The 21,368-nt window shown below is 41.3% G+C and overlaps 1 protein-coding gene across 1 annotated transcript in view; it reads right to left on the bottom strand.

The window, feature by feature from the left end:
- The window catches only part of CAMK1D (calcium/calmodulin dependent protein kinase ID), a 367,156-nt gene that overhangs the window by 185,161 nt on the left and 160,627 nt on the right, over positions 1-21,368 (bottom strand). The window contains exon 2 of the mRNA XM_060778236.2: positions 10,507-10,638. Coding sequence (XP_060634219.2) covers positions 10,507-10,638 — 132 coding nt within the window. The remainder of the gene's footprint in view (positions 1-10,506; positions 10,639-21,368) is intronic.

The raw sequence follows: 21,368 nt of genomic DNA, 5'->3' as shown, positions 1-21,368 counted from the left end.
GTGCCTTTTATTTTTCCTTAAACCTTGAGCTCCATTGCCCAACTGCTTCTCTCTAACCGATGTTCCTAACTGCTCCTACTTTTTTTTTTAACTGACAATCTCTAACTGCCTCTTTCAAATTTGACTCCACCCCCTTAGAATGTTCAGTTCTGTAACTGCCATTCTGGCTCAGCGGCCTTTTCAAATCCTGGCATAATCTCATCTGCATACGACCAATCGGCTTCCCATATGCAAATTAATCCTGCCTTCACTGTTGCTACCCTATTTGAGCTAATTCTTCCCTATCAACCCTATTGTAACCTAGAGCTACACGCCAAAAATAAAACATAGATAATAAAATTCACTACACCAGGTAAGTTAGGTTGGCCCCATCCCTTTTAAGCTTATTGTGTCAATGATATTGTGTCAACTATGTCAATGATTTAATGATGCATGTCTAAAATGTGTGTCACCAACATGAAATGTTTGGAAAGCTCTGTACTAGAGGATCTAGAGATGACATGATTTCTTGAACATGAAAATGAAACTGTGTATACAAATTCTGCAGATACAGGGTAATTCTGTAACAGCAAGCTTCCTTTGAATAAGGCATATAGAAGCAACAACAATAACAAAAGAATGGTGTCGCGAGAGATCTCTGGACGGACACACTGATCTAGGCAAATGGACAATGGGGTAGGCATAGACTCCTTCCAGAACTTCCCACAGTTGTCCATCCTTGCCCTAGATAAAAAGCATTTTCATTCGCTGTACGTGGAATAATATTTTAAGATATGTCTCAGAAAATAATCTTTGTATTTAACCATTCTTTTTCTAATGGAATCATGATAGGCAATAAAGCAAATACACAAATTACATTAGAGATCAATATATGTAACCTATGTTAAGAAGAAATAAACACATTAATTGTTGTGAATTAAATTACATTATAGCTATCTGAGCATATAGTATTTGCAGAACACCCTATACACTTCTCAGGTTTCTAATATTAAGTATCAGGTACTCCTCTATTGTTTGAAACATGGTTTATTTATTACTCTTGTCTAGTTTCATACTGGACTGAAGAAACCCGAAGCTATTTTCTATTACTTTAAGTCAAAAATGTCCCATGTAGTTTCAGCTGTTTCACTTCTCTGTACCAGTAAAAATCTGTAAAACTGCATCATTTATACTGCAACAAGATTCAAACATATCATACAAGATGAAGGTTATCTTCAGTCTTTTAAGCACTTAAAATGATTGACAGCAAAAACAAAATATAGGTCTCCAGCTTTTTCAGCTGAGCTATATAAATAACAACTGAAAATGTGCACATAAAAACAAACACTTTGTGAAACTGGAAATGATCTAAAGATATTGCTGAAATTTGAACATCGTAAACGAGTGCTTTGAGGAATAAGAGGAACCCTTAAAAATTAGCCTATTGTTTTGTTTCGTTTTGTTTGCTTGCTTTGGCAAAACTAGGGAGTTTTGAAATGTTCGGTTTTGCTTTTTGTTAATTCTGATTTATAAATTCATTTGAGCTAACAAACTGTGGTGGACCTTAAGCATGGCTACATTAAAACAAGCCAATGCCACAAACCAAAATTTCTGAAGCTGACATACTTAAGCTAACCACAATTAATGTAAACAAATGTTTGTGGGTATGGATGTCACTGCAAACAATGTTCAATTGCAACCAGTAGCCTTTTTCAGACATCAAGAACATTTGCACTGAAACACAGCTAGGCTTGTTGGATCAGAAACAAGTGACAATGTTGAGACATCGTCCCTTTCCTCCTACAGGTTTGAGACAATTAATGTGAGTGACATCAAACTCAGTATGGACTCCTGATCGGCATAGCCTGCTGCAACAATATCATGGTTGAAATGCTCCTGAAAAGTCAAGGCTGCAAACTACAGCTTGTTCTCAACATATTATTTCCATCTAACCACACAAAAATAACATACAATAAAATGCTTATGATGAATGTTAGTCTTGTTCCAACACACTTTTTGAATATCTAATGGTCTCATACCAAGATTGTTGTTTAAGCTACAGAAACAAACAATCAGCTACAACAGCTGCACTGGCTTCCGATTTATTTATTTATTTTGTCGTGTCAGGAGCGACTTGAGAAACTGCAAGTCGCTTCTGGTGTGAGAGAATTGACCATCTGCAAGGACGTTGCCCAGGGGACGCCCGGATGATTTGATGTTTTTATCATCCTTGTGGGAGGCTTCTCTCATGTCCCCGTATGAGGAGCTGGAGCTGATAGAGGGAGCTCATCCGCCTCTCCCTGGATTCGAACCTGCAACCTGTCGGTCTTCAGTCCTGCTGGCACAGGGGTTTAACCCACCGCGCCACCGGGGGCTCCTAGGCTTCCGATTGAGTACCGGATTACTTTCAAGGTGCTGGTACTAACCTTTAAGGCCTTATACGGTCTGGGGCCGGTGTACCTGAGGGCCCGCTTATCCCCCTACCAACCCCAGAGATTACTTCGGTCTGAAGACCAAAATTTGCTTGAAGTCCCCAACATCCTGACTTATCATCTGTCCTCTACTAGGCAGAGAGCCAGGCATGTAGCCGGGGGGGGGGGGGGGGGGCTTGAGGGGCTTCAGCCCCCCCCCCCCCGAAATTCTCATGGTGGTTTGCGAAAAGGCCTTACTGATGCATTATTTAAACTGTTATGTTTATTCATATCATGATCTGATCACCATACTCAATATATCCCATATGCATGGGGGTATTGGGGTAATGATACAAAAGGTTTGCTAGGCTAGACCCTCTTTCACTCAGACTCAGCCCCCCCCCCGAAACTCAGCCCCCCCCGAAACCCCCCCTGAAAATTTTTAGCCCCCCCCCCCCCCCGAAACGAAATCCTGGCTACGGGCCTGCAGAGAGCCTTCTCGATTGTGGCCCCTTATTTATGGAATGCCTTGCCAGTTGAAACCCGAACCATCCGAGAGCTACTTGCTTTTCGGAAAGCCTGTAAAAAGCTTTCGATGGGTGAATAACTCGGGACTATATCTCTCGTTTTTATTGTATTTTAAAGTTGGTTGTATTGTTTTAATCTACTGCTGTAGATTAAAACAATACAACCAAATACGAGCCAAATTGGGAGTGACGGTATACAAGTCAAATAAATAAATAAATAAACATACTCTGGCATGCAAGTAGTACTCAGTTTGAAAATAATAATAATAATAATAATAATAATAATAATATAATAATAATAATAATAATAATAATAATAATAATAAAAACTTTATTTGTACCCCGCTACCATCTCCCCAAGGGACTCGGTGTGGCTTACATGAGGCCAAGCCCACAGCACATCAACAAACAAAAGCAATAACAATAGTCAATACAAAACAGTTAAAATAAACTCAAAAACAGAAAATACACTATAGGCAATAAACAATAAAAAATATCAAAAATGTTCTGTAAGAAATTAATATGGCACACCGGTATGAAACCAGTATAATAATTCTGGCAAAGATCTCCGCTGTGGCCCCCCGACTCTGGAACTCACTACTAGGTGAGATTAGGCAGGCCCCCATTCTAGAAGCTTTCAAGAAAATGCGAAAAACTTGGCTTTTCCTATGTGCCTTCGGAGAGTGACTACCCAACCCTTTTTGTTAGTTTCCATCTAAAGTTTGTTTACACAATGCATTTTCCCCACTCCAAAGAAGCCCAAACCCCACTGCTCCCCTGTCTTGGGCTCCTCCTTTACAAATACACTTCCTTGTACTTCCTATCTCACCCCGGGTTTTAACGTTTTTAACATTTTGTCCTACACATTTGACCCGCCCTCTCTGATTGATTTTATGATGTTATTCTGTATTGTTTATTTCATTTTGTTGCATTATGGATTTTATTGTGTTTAATTTTCTATTGTTTTGTATATTATTCTGTTGTATTATTTTTGGGCTCGGCCTCATGTTAGCTCACCATTGGGGAGACGGTGGCGGGGTTTAAATAAAGTGTGTGTGTATATCTATATAAATAAAAATGTAATGTTCGTTTGTGGGATTAACAGAACTCAAAAACCACTGAACGAATTGACACCAAATTTGGACACAAGGCACCTAAGAACCCAATGTATGTCCTTCACTCAAAAAATTGATTTTGTCATTTGGAAGTTGTAGTTGCTGGGATTTATAGTTCACCTACAATCAAAGAGCAAAGAACCCCACCAACGATGGAACTGAACCAAACTTGGCACAGTTCTCCCATGATCAACTGAAAATACTGGAAGGGTTTGGTGGGCAGTATCCTTTGGTTTTGGAGTTGTAGTTCACCTACATCCAGAGATCACTGTGGACTCAAACAATGATGGATCTGGACCAAACTCTACACGAATACTCAATATGCCCAAATGTGAACACTGGTGGAGTTTGGGGAAAATAGAATCTTGACATTTGGGATTTGTAGTTGCTGGGATTTATAGTTCACCTAAAATCAAAGACCATGTTGAGCCCCAACACTGATAGAATTGGGCCAAACCTCCCACACAAAACCTCCATGACCACCAGAGTGGGCCACAACAAGACGTGGCAGGGGACGGCTAGTGTATGTATATGTGTGTGTGTGTGTGTGTGTGTGTGTGTGTATATATATATATGTCACACATCAGCTCTTCCATCTATCTACTTAGGGATGCCTGTATAAAATGAGAATCCCTAAAATGACACGACCAATTCAACTGCTGGAAAGGAGGAAGAACATATACTTGAAATGCCTTGTTTTCCATTTGGTACTGTTTGGAAATTATCAAGATTAAGCTAAAAACAAACAAATTGAACTAGCTTGTACTATAGCAATTTTTTTTTCACAGACCCATTCCTGAAATTCTGAATTTAGAAAAAAAAAACCCTATATGCCACTGGAGAGGTAAGGGTGGGCCTACTAATTTGATCAGGGAAGAATAAGAAAGGGTGGGGAACACTCAACAGTTTTGATCACAGCTATTTTCCATCATCAGAATAACCCTGAAGCGTTTTGGCTTGTCAGGGAACAGAAAGAAATGTGTTCCTGGTATTCTCCCCACCTCCTTCATAGAATAAATAGATAGAGGTCATGGGATCGCTGCCTGACTCTTTCACTTGTTTATATCTAATTGTTTGCCCTTAAGCACACTATTAGGATATGAGCTAACTCCAGAGGCCAATTTTATCTTCAGAGTCTGACACAAGCTGCTCCTTACATAGTACTCACAAAATTTAGCACCCAATCATGGTACTTCTAACACCATTAGAACAGGAAGAAAATGCTTATTGCTATGAGGTTTTCCAACGGCTAATTTTAAACTGTTTTTTTTTTAGATGTGCTTTGGAGTGCCACAAAGAAACAGCTTTCTGGGGTTGCATTCAAGGTGTGAGCCATGTGCTACCAAAACTCTGAAAACTGACTACTAAAATACATCCTGATTTCCTGCAGCCTGCCAATGCATAGTTCCATAACGCCAAAACTTCAAAACGCTGAAATGCCAAAACTTCGTTCCCTAAGAAGAATGCCGAGGACCAGATCTCTGTTTTCCATACAGCAGAGCCTGACTCCCTGCACAAAATCTAAGACTCTAAAAGCACACTTATTCCTCTTCCCTTGAGAAAGAAGCCACAAAGTGACCAGAATCATGCTTTCCCATAGCATATCTGACACTCTGAATACACCATCTCTCTCCTTCCATGGAGTAGAGAATGGTAGGTGAACAGTGTCTCTGTCTGTCACAATTTGAGCATTATGAGACTGAGTCTTTTATAGGAATATTCTGTTGATGTAGTCCCAAAGTTGTAAATTAATAATAGACATCTTCCATCCTGGCTCCATCTCAGTTTCCTGGCCAGATGTTGATCTTCTTGATTGGTGTTGACAAACACAAGGCTTGTGTTGACTTCCTTCTTAACATAAGAAAGGTTGCAAACATTTCCTTTATCACTGTCCCGTTTTTATCAGAGATTCTCATTAGCAAGTCCAGCAAGCAGGTAGTCATTGCAGGCCTGGGTTTTTTACTGGTGTTCCCAAAATTATTAACTCCAAACATCCATTCTTCCATTCATTCCCACACATCATATTAAATTCATATTTGTCAAATCTGCACATTGAATTTCTTGTGACATATTGACTATTCACCAAATATCAAGCCAGGCAATATAGCAAATGTTGGGGAACAGTTATATACTTATCACTAACCCATTGATGCATTCTAGTGAACACACTGCCTTAGATACAGATGAAACCTTTGCGGACAAAGTCGCTTTGATCCGTTCTGGCCTGGATACCATGTTAACGGCGGTCTCTGAGGATGTAACACGAGCACCTGCTTGTCCGATTTTGATGGATTCATTTCAATTGGTGAAACCCGAGGATGTGGACAAGATACTTGGAGGAATGAGGGCAACCACATGCATCCTAGACCCCTGCCCATCCTGGCTTCTAAAGGAGGCCAGAGGGGGATTGGCCGAGTGGGTGAAGGTGGTGGTTAATGCCTCCCTTCGGGAAGGCAAAATTCCAGCGAGCTTAAAACAAGCTGTAATAAAACCGCTGTTGAAAAAACCATCACTGGACCCCACTCAATTCGTCAACTATCGGCCTGTTTCCAATCTCCCCTTTTTGGGCAAAGTCCTGGAATGTGTGGTGGCCTCACAACTCCAGGCATTCTTGGTAGACACGGATTATCTGGATCCAGCACAGTCTGGCTTTAGCCGGGACATGGTACCGAGACAGCCTTGGTTGCCTTAGTGGATGATCTGCGCCGGGAGCTAGACATGGGGAGTGTGTCCCTGTTGGTTCTGCTGGACCTCTCAGCGGCCTTCGATACCGTCAACCACGGTATCCTTCTGGGACGCCTCGCGGGAATGGGTCTTGGTGGCACTGTTTTGCAGTGGCTCAGGTCCTTCCTAGAGGATCGTACCCAGAAGGTGTTGCTGGGGGACAATTGCTCGACCTCACAACCATTGTCTTGTGGGGTCCCGCAGGGTTCTATACTGTCCCCCATGTTGTTTAACATCTACATGGAGCCGCTGGGGGAGATCATCCGGAGTTTCGGGGTGCGGTGTTATCTGTACGCAGATGATGTCCAACTCTGTCACTCCTTCCCACCTACGACTAAGGAGGCTGTTCAGGTCCTGAACCGGTGCTTGGCCGCTGTATCGGACTGGATGAGGGCTAACAAATTGAAACTGAATCCAGACAAGACAGAGGCACTCCTGGTCAGTCGAAAGGCCGAACAGGGCATAGGGTTACAGCCTGTGCTGGATGGGGTTACACTCCCCCTGAAGACGCAGGTTCGCAGCTTGGGTGTGATCCTGGATTCATCGCTGAGCCTGGAACCCCAGGTTTCGGCGGTGACCAGGGGAGCATTTGCACAACTAAAACTTGTGCGCCAGCTGCGCCCGTACCTTGGGAAGTCTGACTTGGCCACGGTAGTCCACGCTCTGGTTACATCCCGCATAGATTACTGCAACGCGCTCTACGTGGGGTTGCCTTTGAAGACGGCCCGGAAGCTTCAAATGGTCCAGCGTGCAGCAGCCAGGTTGCTAACAGGAGCGGCGTTCAAGGAGCACACAACTCCTCTGCTGCGCCAGCTCCACTGGCTGCCAGTTTGCTACCGGGCCCAATTCAAAGTGCTGGCTTTAGCCTATAAAGCCCTAAACGGTTCTGGCCCAGCCTACCTATCCGAACGCATCTCTTCCTACGAACCCTCCAGGAAGTTAAGATCATCTGAGGAGGCCCTGCTCTCGATCCCGTCTGCTTCGCAAGCACGCTTGGCGAGGACGAGAGACAGGGCCTTCGCTGTGGTGGCCCCTCGGCTGTGGAACTCCTTGCCTAGGGATATTAGATCAGCCCCCTCCCTCCTGACCTTTCGTAAGAGAGTGAAAACCTGGCTCTTCGAGCAGGCATTCGGAACCCCGGAATAGATAGTCAAGCTTGAGATGGAGAATGACCCAGAAACGGCCAAGACGATGAAATGGACGAGGATTGGAATGAGAGGATATAGCTCTTTTTAAATTGTCATTGCACTGTCTTTTTTGTATAATTGCACTTAACTGTTTTTGCTTTTGTATTGTATTGATGGCATCGAATTGTGCCTATATGTAGACCGCCCTGAGTCGCCTGCGGGCTGATATAGGCGGGATATAAGTGATGTAAATAAATAAATAAATAAACCATGGGTGCTTCTACACTAAGCAAAATACTCTAGAGTACTGACAGTCCCCAAGTTATGAACAACGTAGGTTCTGTAGGTTTGAACTTAAGTTGCATTTGTATGTAAGTTGGAATAGGTACGTTTTAAGTGTAATTTCAGCCAAAAATATAAATATATATTTAAGTAACTGACCTATTTAAATTGGAATACCACAGATTCTGATTTAAAACTAGAGACATAAGGTTGCATAGGGTCACATAGCCCTAGGATGTAAAAACATCCAACAGTTCATTATGGTTCAGGTTATACACCAATCATTTGCAACAGTTAATTGTATCTGCATTTACTGTACTGTCACCCAGACAAGGTCTAGAGTTTTTATTTAGAAGCAAGGCATTTAGTGGAGTCCCCAGCCAGGCTGCATACAGCAAGTTCCTGAAAGTAGAAAAGTATTTGCATCTAAATTTAGCAGCATATACTGAAAAGTATTCTGAATATGTAGACAAGTTTGGCAGCTACATGTCAAGGTCTTAGGTATAGGAAGAATTTGTGGAAAGAGAGTAAGGAGAAATAATATTGTGCTGCTGCAGTTATAAACAAATTTTAGTAGAGGCAAATTTGGGGACGTGATGGAGTCTGTTGGAAATTTCTTATCCTACATCTGTCCTTAACATAAGCTCATTCTGAAAAGAATCCACAACAAGGAGTTATATCTGCTTCAGATTCTGGAGTCAGATCTGTCTAGTTCTGACAGAAGTATGTTGAATTGGTTGAGACTCTATGAGATATCAATTGAAAAACTATAGCAAAATATGCTACAGGATGTCCCACAAAAACAAAAACTTTAATAAACTTTTTCCATGGTTTTATGTTAGAACCAATTAGGATATGACATTTATAACCCAGGAACAAAAATCATATTACAGTGTAATTCGTAATGATAGCTTTTACAAACACAAATGATCGCTTCTTGTAAAAGAACAAAACAAATATACAAAGCCTGCTTTATTTTAAGCACTGTTAGAACATACAGGGTGAGGCAGCATAACTTCCTTTTTAAAAATGCGCACCATTCAGTCGGTTGAAGACGTAGCGGAGCGCTAGTGGTCTTGTTCGAGAGGCGGGAGTATAAAGTTTTGTCCTGACACAGTTCAATTGCCATTGTGCATTGGAACAGTGAGGAGCGTGCTTTTGCCGTTGAGGCCTATTTTTTGAGCAGATTTGGAGTGGCCGGCCCGCTCTCAAGATTTGGCCACTTGTGATTTTTTTTCTATGGGGTTTTTTGAAATCCCGTGTTTATGTGAACCATCCAAGGACCCTAAAAGATTTGAAGACCAACATCCAGGAAGAAATTTGTCAGGTTTTACAATGTATTGTAATGTAATATAGCTGAGTCATGCACTGCTAATAGGCTTCTATTGGAAATGCTGAGTCATGCATTAACTGTATATAGGGAATCAATTGGGGAATGTATTCTGGCCTGGTCCAGGTGATTGTGAATGATGCAATCCTGGGTTTGAGTTAAGTCAATGAGTTGGGAACCAATCAGAGATTGCTATGTGTAAAGGTACAGAATTGTATATAAGGAAGTCATGTACAGTATATTCTCTCTCCTTGTGCTGCGATGCTGTTTGCTGAAGGATCTGTGTAATGTATTAAAGGAACCTGTCTGCTAAGACAAGATATGACCGTGTGCCGTGGGAAATTTGTAGTGTCATCTAGATTGGAGAGGAAAACAATAGTAAAACTGACAATGGCCAGGCATGTGCTCAAGTGCCTGTGGAGAGTTCCAGAGTGACTGCAGTTTGTGGGAGCAGTTGACTGAAAATACTGTGCAGGAAGAAGCTACTGGAAAGCGCTGAAGTGGGCAACTGATCTGCTGCTGAATTGTGAGATAAAGCGCGACAAAATTGCCAACGTAATGCCTGCTATGCTAGAAAGAGTCATGACAAATGCCAGAAATAGGTTTACTCAGTGTATGGAGAATGGGGGACATCACCTACCTAGTTTGATCTTCAAAACTACGTAAAACAAAACTTTAGGTATGCGCCTACATTATATATATTTTTTCTGATTAATACAATGGGATTTATTAAGTTTTGAAAAAAGGAAGTTATGCTGCCCCACCCTGTACAAATCACACACAACTGGCAACTCTATCACCAGCATCACCCAGTTTGATTCTCAAATGGAAAAGTCAAAATGAGTCAAAATCAGTTTATTCTGAGCCAGCAGGGAAATGAAAACAGGATCTCATTGTGTTCCCACAACAAGATGTGATCTTCCTCACCCTTTTGCTCATTTTAACAGGATTTGGAGGATAACCCTAAATGTTCAGGCAACAACAACGAAAAAAAACATTGTTCATACTTACTTTCTGAGAACTGCAATTTCATTCTCTATGCTGCTTTCCTTCCCTTTCAGGGCTTTCTTTGGTATGCACTTGACAGCAAATAGTTTTCCAGTAGTTCTGTGCTCAGCCAAAACAACTTCAGAAAATGCACCTCTGAAAAGAGAAAAAGATATAATTGAGTTTATATTCTCCTAAAAGCTACTATTACCTGGCAGAAGTAGACAGTAATTTATTCTTATCAATACTGAATGAAATTTAATCATAACAAAAAGGGTTTTACTTGCATTGGTACAATATTACGAACAGAAACGACATCAAACTACAAGAAAGGAGATTCCATCTGAACATGAGGAAAAACTTCCTGACTGTGAGAGCCGTTCAGCAGTGGAACACTCTGCCCCGGAGTGTGGTGGAGGCTCCTTCTTTGGAAGCTTTTAAACAGAGGCTGGATGGCCATCTGTCAGGGGTGATTTAAATGCAATATTCCTGCTTCTTGGCAGGGGGTTAGACTGGATGGCCCGGGTGCTAGTGGTCTCGTTCGAGAGGCAGGAGTATAAAGTTTTGTCCTGACACAGTTCAGTCGCCATCATGTGTTGGAACAGTGAGGAGCGTGCTTTTGCCATTGAGGCGTACTTTTCGAGCGGATTTGGAGTGGCTGGCCCGCTCTCCAGATTTGGCCCCTTGTGATTATTTTTCTATGGGGTTTTTTGAAATCCCATGTTTATGTGAACCGTCCAAGGACCCTACAAGATTTGAAGACCAACATCCAGGAAGAAATTGCCAACGTAACGCCTGCTATGCTGGCAAGAATCATGACAAACGCCAAACGCCAGAAAGGACAGGATAGAAAAGCCCTAAATAATAATAATAAAATTATTATTATTATTATTAATAATAATAATAATAATAATAATAATTATTATTATTATTTCTATTTAGATCCAGAGGAAATGCTTGCCACATTCTGACATTTGTCAAAGTGATACACTCAGATAAACATTTTAATTAGTGGCCAGAAATCCTGACTTAAATCATTGCCATATTGATTTTTGTCTTTTGTATGAAATTACACCTATATCTAATTTCTACTTAAAACACTAGCATCATGTTTCCTCATTTATTTGATTAATCAGCAAACAATTTTGACAGTCCTTTCCTAAACTGTATCTGTGGCAGCAACCACAAAGGGATTTTCCTTTCATTACTAAACCTTGCCCAGTTCTAATGACACAACCGAAGTTTGTGATTTTGCAATGTTTCCTTTGGCCTAATGTCAAAGGAGCATGATGTCTATATTCAGGGAAGTCATGCCACCCCTCTATTCTATCTTGGACAGACCACACCTGGAATACAATTCTGGACACCACAATTGAAGGGAGATGTTGATAAGCTGGAATGTGTCCTGAGAAGGGCGACTAAACTGATCTGGAGAACAAGCCCTATGATGAGTGGTGTTCTGTCGTGCACTGGGCCTGTAATTAATTGTCTTTAAAGCAGGATGTGTAACCTTTGCCCAGCGGGAAGCCAGGGGCCCAAGGAGAAGTTCTTGGAGGTTTCCACCACAAACAGTCTTTAGATGGCTTGAGAAGTACAACAAAGTCTTTTATTAATGAACAATCAAACAGAAACTTTGCTTGTCTTCAGTAAAGTTAAGCAAATGATTCCAAGCTTTTAGGCAACTGGTGAATTCCTAATCTTGCCCACGAAAGACAGGCAACTGTCTTCAATAACTTCTTCTTTAAAGGAAAATGCCCTTTTTAACTTCTCCCAGGCTGACTGTAATCTAACCCTTACTTATGTGGGCTCCGCTACTGGTTCAAACTGCGTCTCGAACGCTGAGTGCACCTACCAGCAAGGCAGTAGATGTTCTCCAGCTGGAGTTCTTTGGTCTTTAGGGCTGTTTCCCTGGACATTCTTTCCCTGGAAATTCTTAAAGCTGTGGGGATGCTTCCCTGGAGTTCTTAAAGGTTGAAGCTTTTGTACAGGGGATGTTTAAACACATCCTGTACATAGCTTTTCTTGCTGAGACTAACTAAAAATGGCTCCCTTCCCTTCCCAATTGCCCTGAGCACGGGGCGGGACCAAAACTTAATGATGATGAGTAGGTGGCTTGCCCTATAACTGCAACCAAAAGAAGCCACCTATCTGCAGAGTCCCTGAAACTTAGGACTGCAACAAACATTCAATGCAAAGCAAACAAAATTGGAGCTCCTGGTACAGCTGTACCAGAACAAGTGGCTTAAAGAGCTGGCCATGTTTAGCCTGAAGAAGAGAAGGCTGAGAGGAGATATGATTGCCATGTATAAATACGTGAGAAGAAGTCATAGAGAGGAGGGAGCAAGCTTGTTTTATGCTGCCATGGGGACTAGGACGTGGAACAATGGCTTCAAACTACAAGAAAGGAGGTTCCATCTGAACATGAGGAAGAACTTCCTGACTGTGAGAGCCGTTCAGCTGTGGAACTCTCTGCCCCGGAGTGTGGTGGAGGCTCCTTCTTTGGAGGCTTTTAAACAGAGGCTGGATTGTCATCTGACAGGGGTGCTTTGAATGCAATTTTCCTACCTCTTGGCAGGGGGTTGGACTGGATGGTCCATGAGGTCTCTTCCAACTCTATGATTCTATGATTCTGTAAGTGTTTAACTTCAATGAATCATCAAACATGCGAGGGGAATAACTGAATCAAAGCAGAGTGCAAGAATAGGGAGCAGTGATTAAGTAGAATAGCTCTTACATTTACATGAGTACAACTGTAATTTATTTTGTTAGTATGCATTGTCATGACTGTCAGAGCTAATTACAGAAATTATTAAAGTACTTCCAAAGTTATGTCAATAAAGTAGCCAGAATAATGTTTCCTCTTTCTGATCGCTATGCCATTGTTAAAGTACCAACTAGCACAAGTGTAATAAACATGGCTCAGAAATAATAATAATAATAATAATAATAATAATCCAATGGCACTTCCAAGCCATTAAATGCTAATCAAGGTGGTCAGTTGAAACATTCACAACTAGCTCCAGCAGACAAAAGTCCTTTGTCCCACCCTGGTCATTCCACAGATATATAAACCCATTTTCCTACTTCCAACAGACCTCACTACCTCTGAGGATGCTTGCCATAGATGCAGGCGAAACGTCAGGAGAGAATGCCTCTAGAACATGGCCATATAGTCCAGAAAAACCTACAACAACCCAATAATAATAATCTTTATTTATACCCCGCCACCATCTCCCCAGTGGGGACTCGGAGCTGCTTACATGGGGCCAAGCCCGGACAACATATTACAGCAATAAAATCAGAGCATAAACGACAAATAACAACAACATCCAAAATTACATAAGAAAAAAAAGCATAATAAAATAACAGTTCCAGTGAATTCGGATTTACACCTAGCAAAGAAGTTTACGATCTCAGCCTATTTGAACACTGATTTTGGAGAAAACCCAAGGAAGTATGAGCTGAAAAAGGGAGAGTTCAGACTGTGTGTACACAGGAGAAGCTGCATGTGTCAATTATGACACATGAAATTGACAGAATTGTGCAAGCCTGGAGTGAAATCCTGGAATTATTTATGGAATAGTCATAAAAATAGAAAGAAGATACATAAGCAGGCCAGAAAATTGAGTTACTATTTCTGAAATATCACTAAATAATGATTCAGTGTTATTTTGGAAATGGTAACTTGATTTTCTGTCTAAAGAAAACAAACCATATTGGCAGATATGTAATTTAGTATTCCAATGTCTTCTTCTTTGAAATATTTTTTCCATAAATTATTTGTGCAATGCCTTGACATTTTGGAATTTTTTTAAGTGCCACTGACACTACTACTTCCTATATCATTTAATTGATTTAAAAACCAGAGAAATGTGAGAATTTTTTAAAACATTAGCAAATGATGGGGAGAAAGCTCACCTAATTTGCTTTTACATGCAGTATCCCTGCTAAAGGAACAGGCATTTAATTGCTTTAATTGCAGTCCTCCACACTGCAATTAAAGCAACTGCCAAGTGTGTTTTAAACATCATATTTTCAGTTCCAAAAATATTGCGACTCTGACTTCTATTAAGAGACAATGCCAATAAAGAAGCCTTAATTTTTTATGTATTTTCGAAGGCTTTCGTGGCCGGAATCACTGGGTTGTTGTAGGTTTTTTCGGGCTATATGGCCATGTTCTAGAGGCATTTCTCCTGACATTTCGCCTGCACCTATGGCAAGCATCCTCAGAGGTAGTGAGGTCTGTTGGAACTAGGAAAATTGGGTTTATATATCTGTGGAATGACCAGGGTGGGACAAAGAACTCTTGTCTGTTGGAGCTTGTCTGTTCACACCTAGCTCCAACAGACAAGAGTCCTTTGTCCCACCCTGGTCATTCCACAGGTATAAAAACCCAATTTTCCTAGTTCCAACAGACCTCACAACCTCTGAAGATGTTTGCCATAGATGCAGGTGAAACGTCAGGAGAGAATGCCTCTAGAACATGGCCATATAGCCCAAAAAAACCTACAACGACCCTTAATTTTAGGTGATTTTATTCAAGTAGATCTGCCATTGCCAAGAGGCAACTTTAACCTCCACACCTTGAACATTTTCCGGACTTTTTTTATTGCATCTCAATCTCTTTAAAAAGGAGTATATTAAAATGTATCTGCAGTTTCATATAGTGCATAATTTCTTTCCAACCCAATCCCAAGTGCTTTAAATGCATATATTTATTCCTGCCTCTAATAACCATTTTGTTGCAACATTCCAGGTGTAATCATGATGCTGAATCCCTCTCCAATGCCAGAAATACAATTTAATGGTGTAACATTAGAAAATGTTGGCCATTCTGCTACCTTGGCAGCCACCTTTCCACAAAAGGCAACATTGACACTGAAATTCAACACCTCCTGAGCTCTGCAAGTGCAGCATTTTTCTGAATGAAGCAGAGAGTGTTTGAGGACCAGGACATCCGTAGGGATACCAAGGTGCTTGTTTATAAAGCTATTACCTGCCCTTTGGAACAGTGGACATGATTTTCACTGCACGACAGCTCCAAGAAAAATGCAGGGAACAAAATCAACCTCTGTACATGACATTCATTGCCCTTACAAAGGCATTTGACACAGTGAATTGTAGTGCTCTCTAGACCATCCTCCAAAAAATCGGGTACCCTATCAAATTTATGAACATCCTGCAGCTTCTCCATGATGACATGATGGAAACAGTCTTGGACAGCAATGGCTCCCAAAGTGACCCGTTTAAGGTGGAATCAGGTGTCAAACAGGGATGTGTTATTGCCCCAACTTTATTTTCCATTTTCATCGCTATGATACTTCATCTTGTTGATGGGAAGCTTCTCACCGGAGTGGAAATCATCTATCGGACAAATGGCAAGCTATTTAATCTCAGAGCAGACTGAAAGCCAAAACCAAGGTTACTACAACATCTGTTATAGAACTCCAATGTGCTGATGACAACGTTGTCTGTGAGCATTCAGAAGAAGACCTACAAGTCACTCTAAACACCTTCGCAGAAGCATACGAGAAGCTCAGCTTGTCATTGAACATCGAGAAAACTAAAGTGCTCTTCCAGCAGTCACCAGCCAATCCCTCTCCAATGCCAGAAATACAGCTTAATGGTGTAACATTAGAAAATATTGACCATTTCCGCTACCTTGTGGAGCCACCTCTCGACAAAAATACACTGAAATATAACACCGCCTGAGCTCTGCGAGTGCAGCTTTTTTCCAAATGAAGCTCAGAGTGTTTGAGGACTGGGACATCCAAAGGGATACCAAGGTGCTTGTTTATAAAGCTATTGTCCTCCCGCGGACAGTCTACAGACATCACATGCAACTCCTGGAATTATTCCAATAGCGCTGCCTCTGGAAAATCCTGCAAATCTCTTGGGAAGACGAGATTGGATTGTGATTCTATGATGAGACGTCGCGAATGATTTAGTGTAATTGTATTATTGATAGTGATGTTGTTATTGTTGTTTTTATTGCTTTTATTGTAAATTGTTTTTTTTAATATGTTGTACACCGCCGTGAGTCGCCCTAGGGCTGAGAACGGCGGTCTACAAATGCAGTAAATAAATAAATAATAAATAAGACAAGCGGACAAATGTCAGTTTGCTGGAAGAAACAAAGACCACCAGCACTGAAGCAATGGTCCTCCGCCATCAACTTCGCTGAACCGGCCACATTGTCCGGATGCCCGACCACCATCTCCCAAAGCAGTTGCTCTATTCCAAACTCAAGAAGGGAAAACGGAATGTTGGAGGGCAGGAAAAGAGATTTAAAGACGGGCTCAAATCCAACCTTAAAAACTTTGGCATAGACACTGAGAACTGGGAAGTCCTAGCCCTTGAGGGCTCCAGTTGGAAGTCAGCTGTGACCAGCAGTGCTGTAGAATTTGAAGAGGCACGAAAGAGAGAAACGTGCGAAGACGAAGGCGTGTCAAGCCAACCCTGACTGGGACCGCCTTCCACCTGGAAACTGATGCCCTCACTGCGGGAGAAGATGCAGATCAAGAATAGGGCTCCACAGTCACCTACGCACCCACCGCCAGGACACTACACTTGGAGGACCATCATCCTTGGACTACAAGGGATCGCCTAAGTAAGCAGTGGAAGCACTTGGGAAGCTGTTGTGTCATTCCAATTTTTGGTTTATAAAACAGAGAAGTATAACACAAGAGAACAGGCAAGTACAGAGATCGAAGTTAATAGGATCTAAGGGGAAATCCATTCACCCTTCTACCATACATCCCTTTCAGCTTCTTGCTACCCAGCTGCAAAAACTCAACTCCCCACCTTTTCCACCAGCTACATCCCAACTGCCCCCTTTCTCCTTACCACCCAAGCTGGTGGGAAGTGTCCACAAGCAAGTAGCTAGTAACCAGCAAATTTCCAAAATAATGAAGAAATACATTGCATTACAAAATGCTTTCAGATAGTTATCTTACTACTTGGCACTGCTCAATAGTGTTTCCATTACCTCATATTCCATCTACGGCCTATGATCAGCAACAAATGTTTGGGTTTCTAGTATTCTTGATTTGCTGAGTTCAAGAACACAGATTTTTTTTTCCCAGAAGAAAAGACAGGCCCCTTCTACGCTGCCATATAATCCAGATCAAAGCAGATGATCCACATCATCTGCTTTGAATTGGATTATATGAATCTACACTGCCATATAATCCAGTTCAAAGCAGACAATCTGGATTTTATATAGCAGTGTAAAGGGGGTCTCAGTTGATATAATAATAATAATAATAATAATAATAATAATAATCCTTTATTTGTACCCCGCTACCATCTCCTGAAGGACTCGGTGTGGCTTACAAGAGGCCAAGCCCAAATACAACAATTAAAACAGCAGCAGCAACAACAACACAATAACTAAAAAAATCAAAGCAATAACATTAACAACACCCAATGACGCAATGAAAAACAACGGCCGGGCCAAATGCAATAATTAAAATTAAAAGTGCTGGGCATGACAAGGTGGGTGTTCGGAGGGGGATGGGCATGCAGATATCCTGGATCTCTGATAAAGTGCGTTGGGACATAATGCTAGGAGTTTCCTTATTCTGGAAAGGCACACTGGAACAACCACGTTTTCAAGCTCCTCCCAAAGATTGCTAGCGACGAGGCCTGCCTGATGTCCTTAGGAAGAGAGTTCCAGAGTCGAGGGGCCACCACCGAGAAAGCCCTATCCCTCGTCCCCACCAATCACGATTGTATCGTATCAATGAAGATCTGAACCAGGGGTCCTCAAACTAAGGCCAGGGGGCCGAATACGGCCCTCCAAGGTCATTTACCCGGCCCTCGCTCAGGGTCAACCTAAGTCTGAAATGACTTGAAAGCACACAACAACAACAACAACAACAACAACAATCCTATCTCATCAGCCAAAAGCAAGCCCACACTTCCCATTGAGATACTAATAAGTTTATATTTGTTAAAATTGTTCTTCATTTTAAGTATTGTATTGTTTTTAAGTGTTTTTTGCACTACAAATAAGATATGTACAGTGTGCATAGGAATTCAGTCATTTTTTTTCAAATTATAATCCGGCCCTCCAACAATTTGAGGGACTGTAACCTGGCCCTCTGTTTAAAAAGTTTGAGGGCCCCTGATCTAAATTCAGACATTCTACTGTGTATATTGCAGTAATGCTGAAATACCTAAAACATCAGATCTTGGAAGCTAAACGCAGTCTGTCCTCATTTACACTTGGATGGAAGACATCCAATGACCACCAGGTGCTGAAGGCTTTGTTTCAGAGGAAGGATGTGGCAAAACCACCTCTGAATATATCTTACCTAAGAAAACCCTATGGCATTCATGAGTTCACAAGAAACTAACAGGAAATGTGAAGGATACATAAACACATACATAACACAGTTCGCTCCTTAGTTTTTATTCATGCACTAGCTATACCCTGGCCACATGTTGCTGTGGCCTTCAGAAAACAGGAATCCCAGATATGAAACAATCTGGGCTAGGGAACACCTCCTCACAAAGGTTTCCTGTAGGCAGGAAGAAGCCAGGCTTTTAAGCTGTGAGGCTTCTCAAAAGTTGTGAAGGTGGGCAATGTATGTGTATATGTATATGTGTATGCATATATGTGTGCATATACGAGGGTTATTTTTTAAGTAAGGTCTGTTTTGTTGTAAACACTAGTAGTTTGCGCACATACTGCAACAAGCGTGTGCGTCGTGTACCGGCATGCCTTGGGAACAACTGCTCAGTTTCCGCTCTGTAGCTAACCTGTACGGTTCTGTTCTGTGCTTTAAAAATGTTTAAGACTATCAACTCACTCTCCGCATGTGAGGTTCGCTCAGTGATACGGTTTTTGTCAGCAAGGAACCTGCCTGCTGCTGAAATTCATCGACAGATTTGTGAAATGTACGGTGATACTGTTATGAGTGAAAGCATTGTGTACTTATGTTCCAACGGACCTTACTTAAAAAATACGCCTCGTATATTAAGATTTGGGATTATGACTTTTCCCAACACACTTCTGAGTGCTCAGTGAGGCTTACTTTCTAATAGGAATTTATGCAATATCAGCCTTCATTAATCAAATATTTTCAAAACACATCAGCAAAACCCATGGATTCAGACTTACAAATGGACGGAGTACAAGTTTGTATCTTCTACAACACAAAGATATTGAAAATCTGAGTGGAGTACCTTGAAGACAGAAGACAGAAGAAGCATGACTAAATTGTAGCCTTCAGATTACATGAATAGGAAATATGTTTTTTTTTCCAAATTACATGAATGAAGGTATTTTTTTATCCCAAATATTGAAGAGCTAAAAATGTCAAAGCCATGCTCATAAAAGGCCCATATAAAACTGATTTACTGTCTGTGCTAGTGAGATGATGCCCCCTTGAGTACCATTATGGAGAATATATTAATATTAATGTTGCTCACATTCTTAGAAATCCCATTGCCCTACTGCCAGAAAAAGCACAACTGCTGGAAAACAGCCCAGATACTGTTTTGTGTGTATATATATATTGACAGTCTTTAATGGAGTTTCGTCATAGGCAGAAGCAAGAAAAATGACATCAGCTAGAATTAAGAATGCATTTCTAAGAATTATTGCTAAAATGGAAAATAATGATGATGTAGTTTACAAATCTTATTTCACAGTTCAAAATGATCTAGCAAGTGGGTGCTAAAGCAAATCAGGTTTGAACCCTCCTTAATAGCCAAGATGACTTAACTGAGGCTATCGTACTTTGGCCCTATTTTGAGAAGAGATGATATCTTGTCTTAGCAGACAGGTTCTTTTAATCAATTACATATAGCCTTCAACGAACAAAATCACAGCACAAGGAGAGAAATATACACTGTACATGACTTCCTTATATACAATTCTATACAATTACACATAGCAATCTCTGATTGGTTCCCAGCATATTAACTTAACTCAGACCCAGGATTACATCATTCACAATCACCTGGACTAGGCCAGAACACATTCCCCAAATGATTCCCTATATACAGTTAATGCATGACTCAGCATTTCCAATAGAAGCCCATTAGCAGTGCATGACTCAGCTATATTACATTACAATACATTGTAAAACCTGACAAAAATGATCTAGCAAGTGGGCGCTAAAGCACATCAGGTTTGAACCCTCCTTAAAAGCCAAGACGACTTAACTGAGGCTATCATACTTTGGCCCTATTTTGAGAAGAGATGATTTAACTATAAAATAGAATAATGCTTTAAAAGTGGAAGGCAAAAGGGAAAAAAAGGAAAACCACATTCTAGCTGGATAGTCAATCAAGAAAGCTATCATTTGGATTCTACAAGACCTGTTGATAAGATAGTTTAGCAGTCTCTTATTAATAGGGTTGCAGTTGAAACCACTGCTTTACTGATTGTAGGGCTCTCACTATGCACAACTCTGTGTAGGAAAGAGTTTACATCAGAACAATATGTTATTATTGGAAGGCCACATTCGGAGTCAATCTAGACATGATAGAAGCAGCCAGTCCCCCCGTCGTCGTCCCCCCCCCCACACACACTCCTCCCAAGTCCCTTCCAAACAGCCCTACATCCCAGAATATCAAGGCAGAAAATTCCACGTTAACTGCTTTGAACTGATTTATCTGAGTCCACACTTAGATAATGTGGGATTTTCTGCCTTGATATTCTGGGATATAGGGCTGTGTGGAAGAGCCCCCACTTTCCCTTTGTCTACAGCTTGCTCCATTTGCTGAAAGCCGAGGCCCCTTCCACACAGCTGTATAAAATCCAGATTATCTGCTTTGAACTGGATCATATGGCAATATAGACTCAGATAATCCAGTTCAAAACTGATAATGCGGATCAGGCCCGTAGCCAGGATTTCTATTGAGGGGGGGGG

This window comes from Anolis sagrei, chromosome 5, assembly GCF_037176765.1.
Source record: "Anolis sagrei isolate rAnoSag1 chromosome 5, rAnoSag1.mat, whole genome shotgun sequence".
NCBI lineage: Eukaryota > Metazoa > Chordata > Lepidosauria > Squamata > Dactyloidae > Anolis > Anolis sagrei.
Note: the sequence above shows the minus strand (reverse complement) of the source record. Positions and strands in the feature narration are given on the sequence as shown.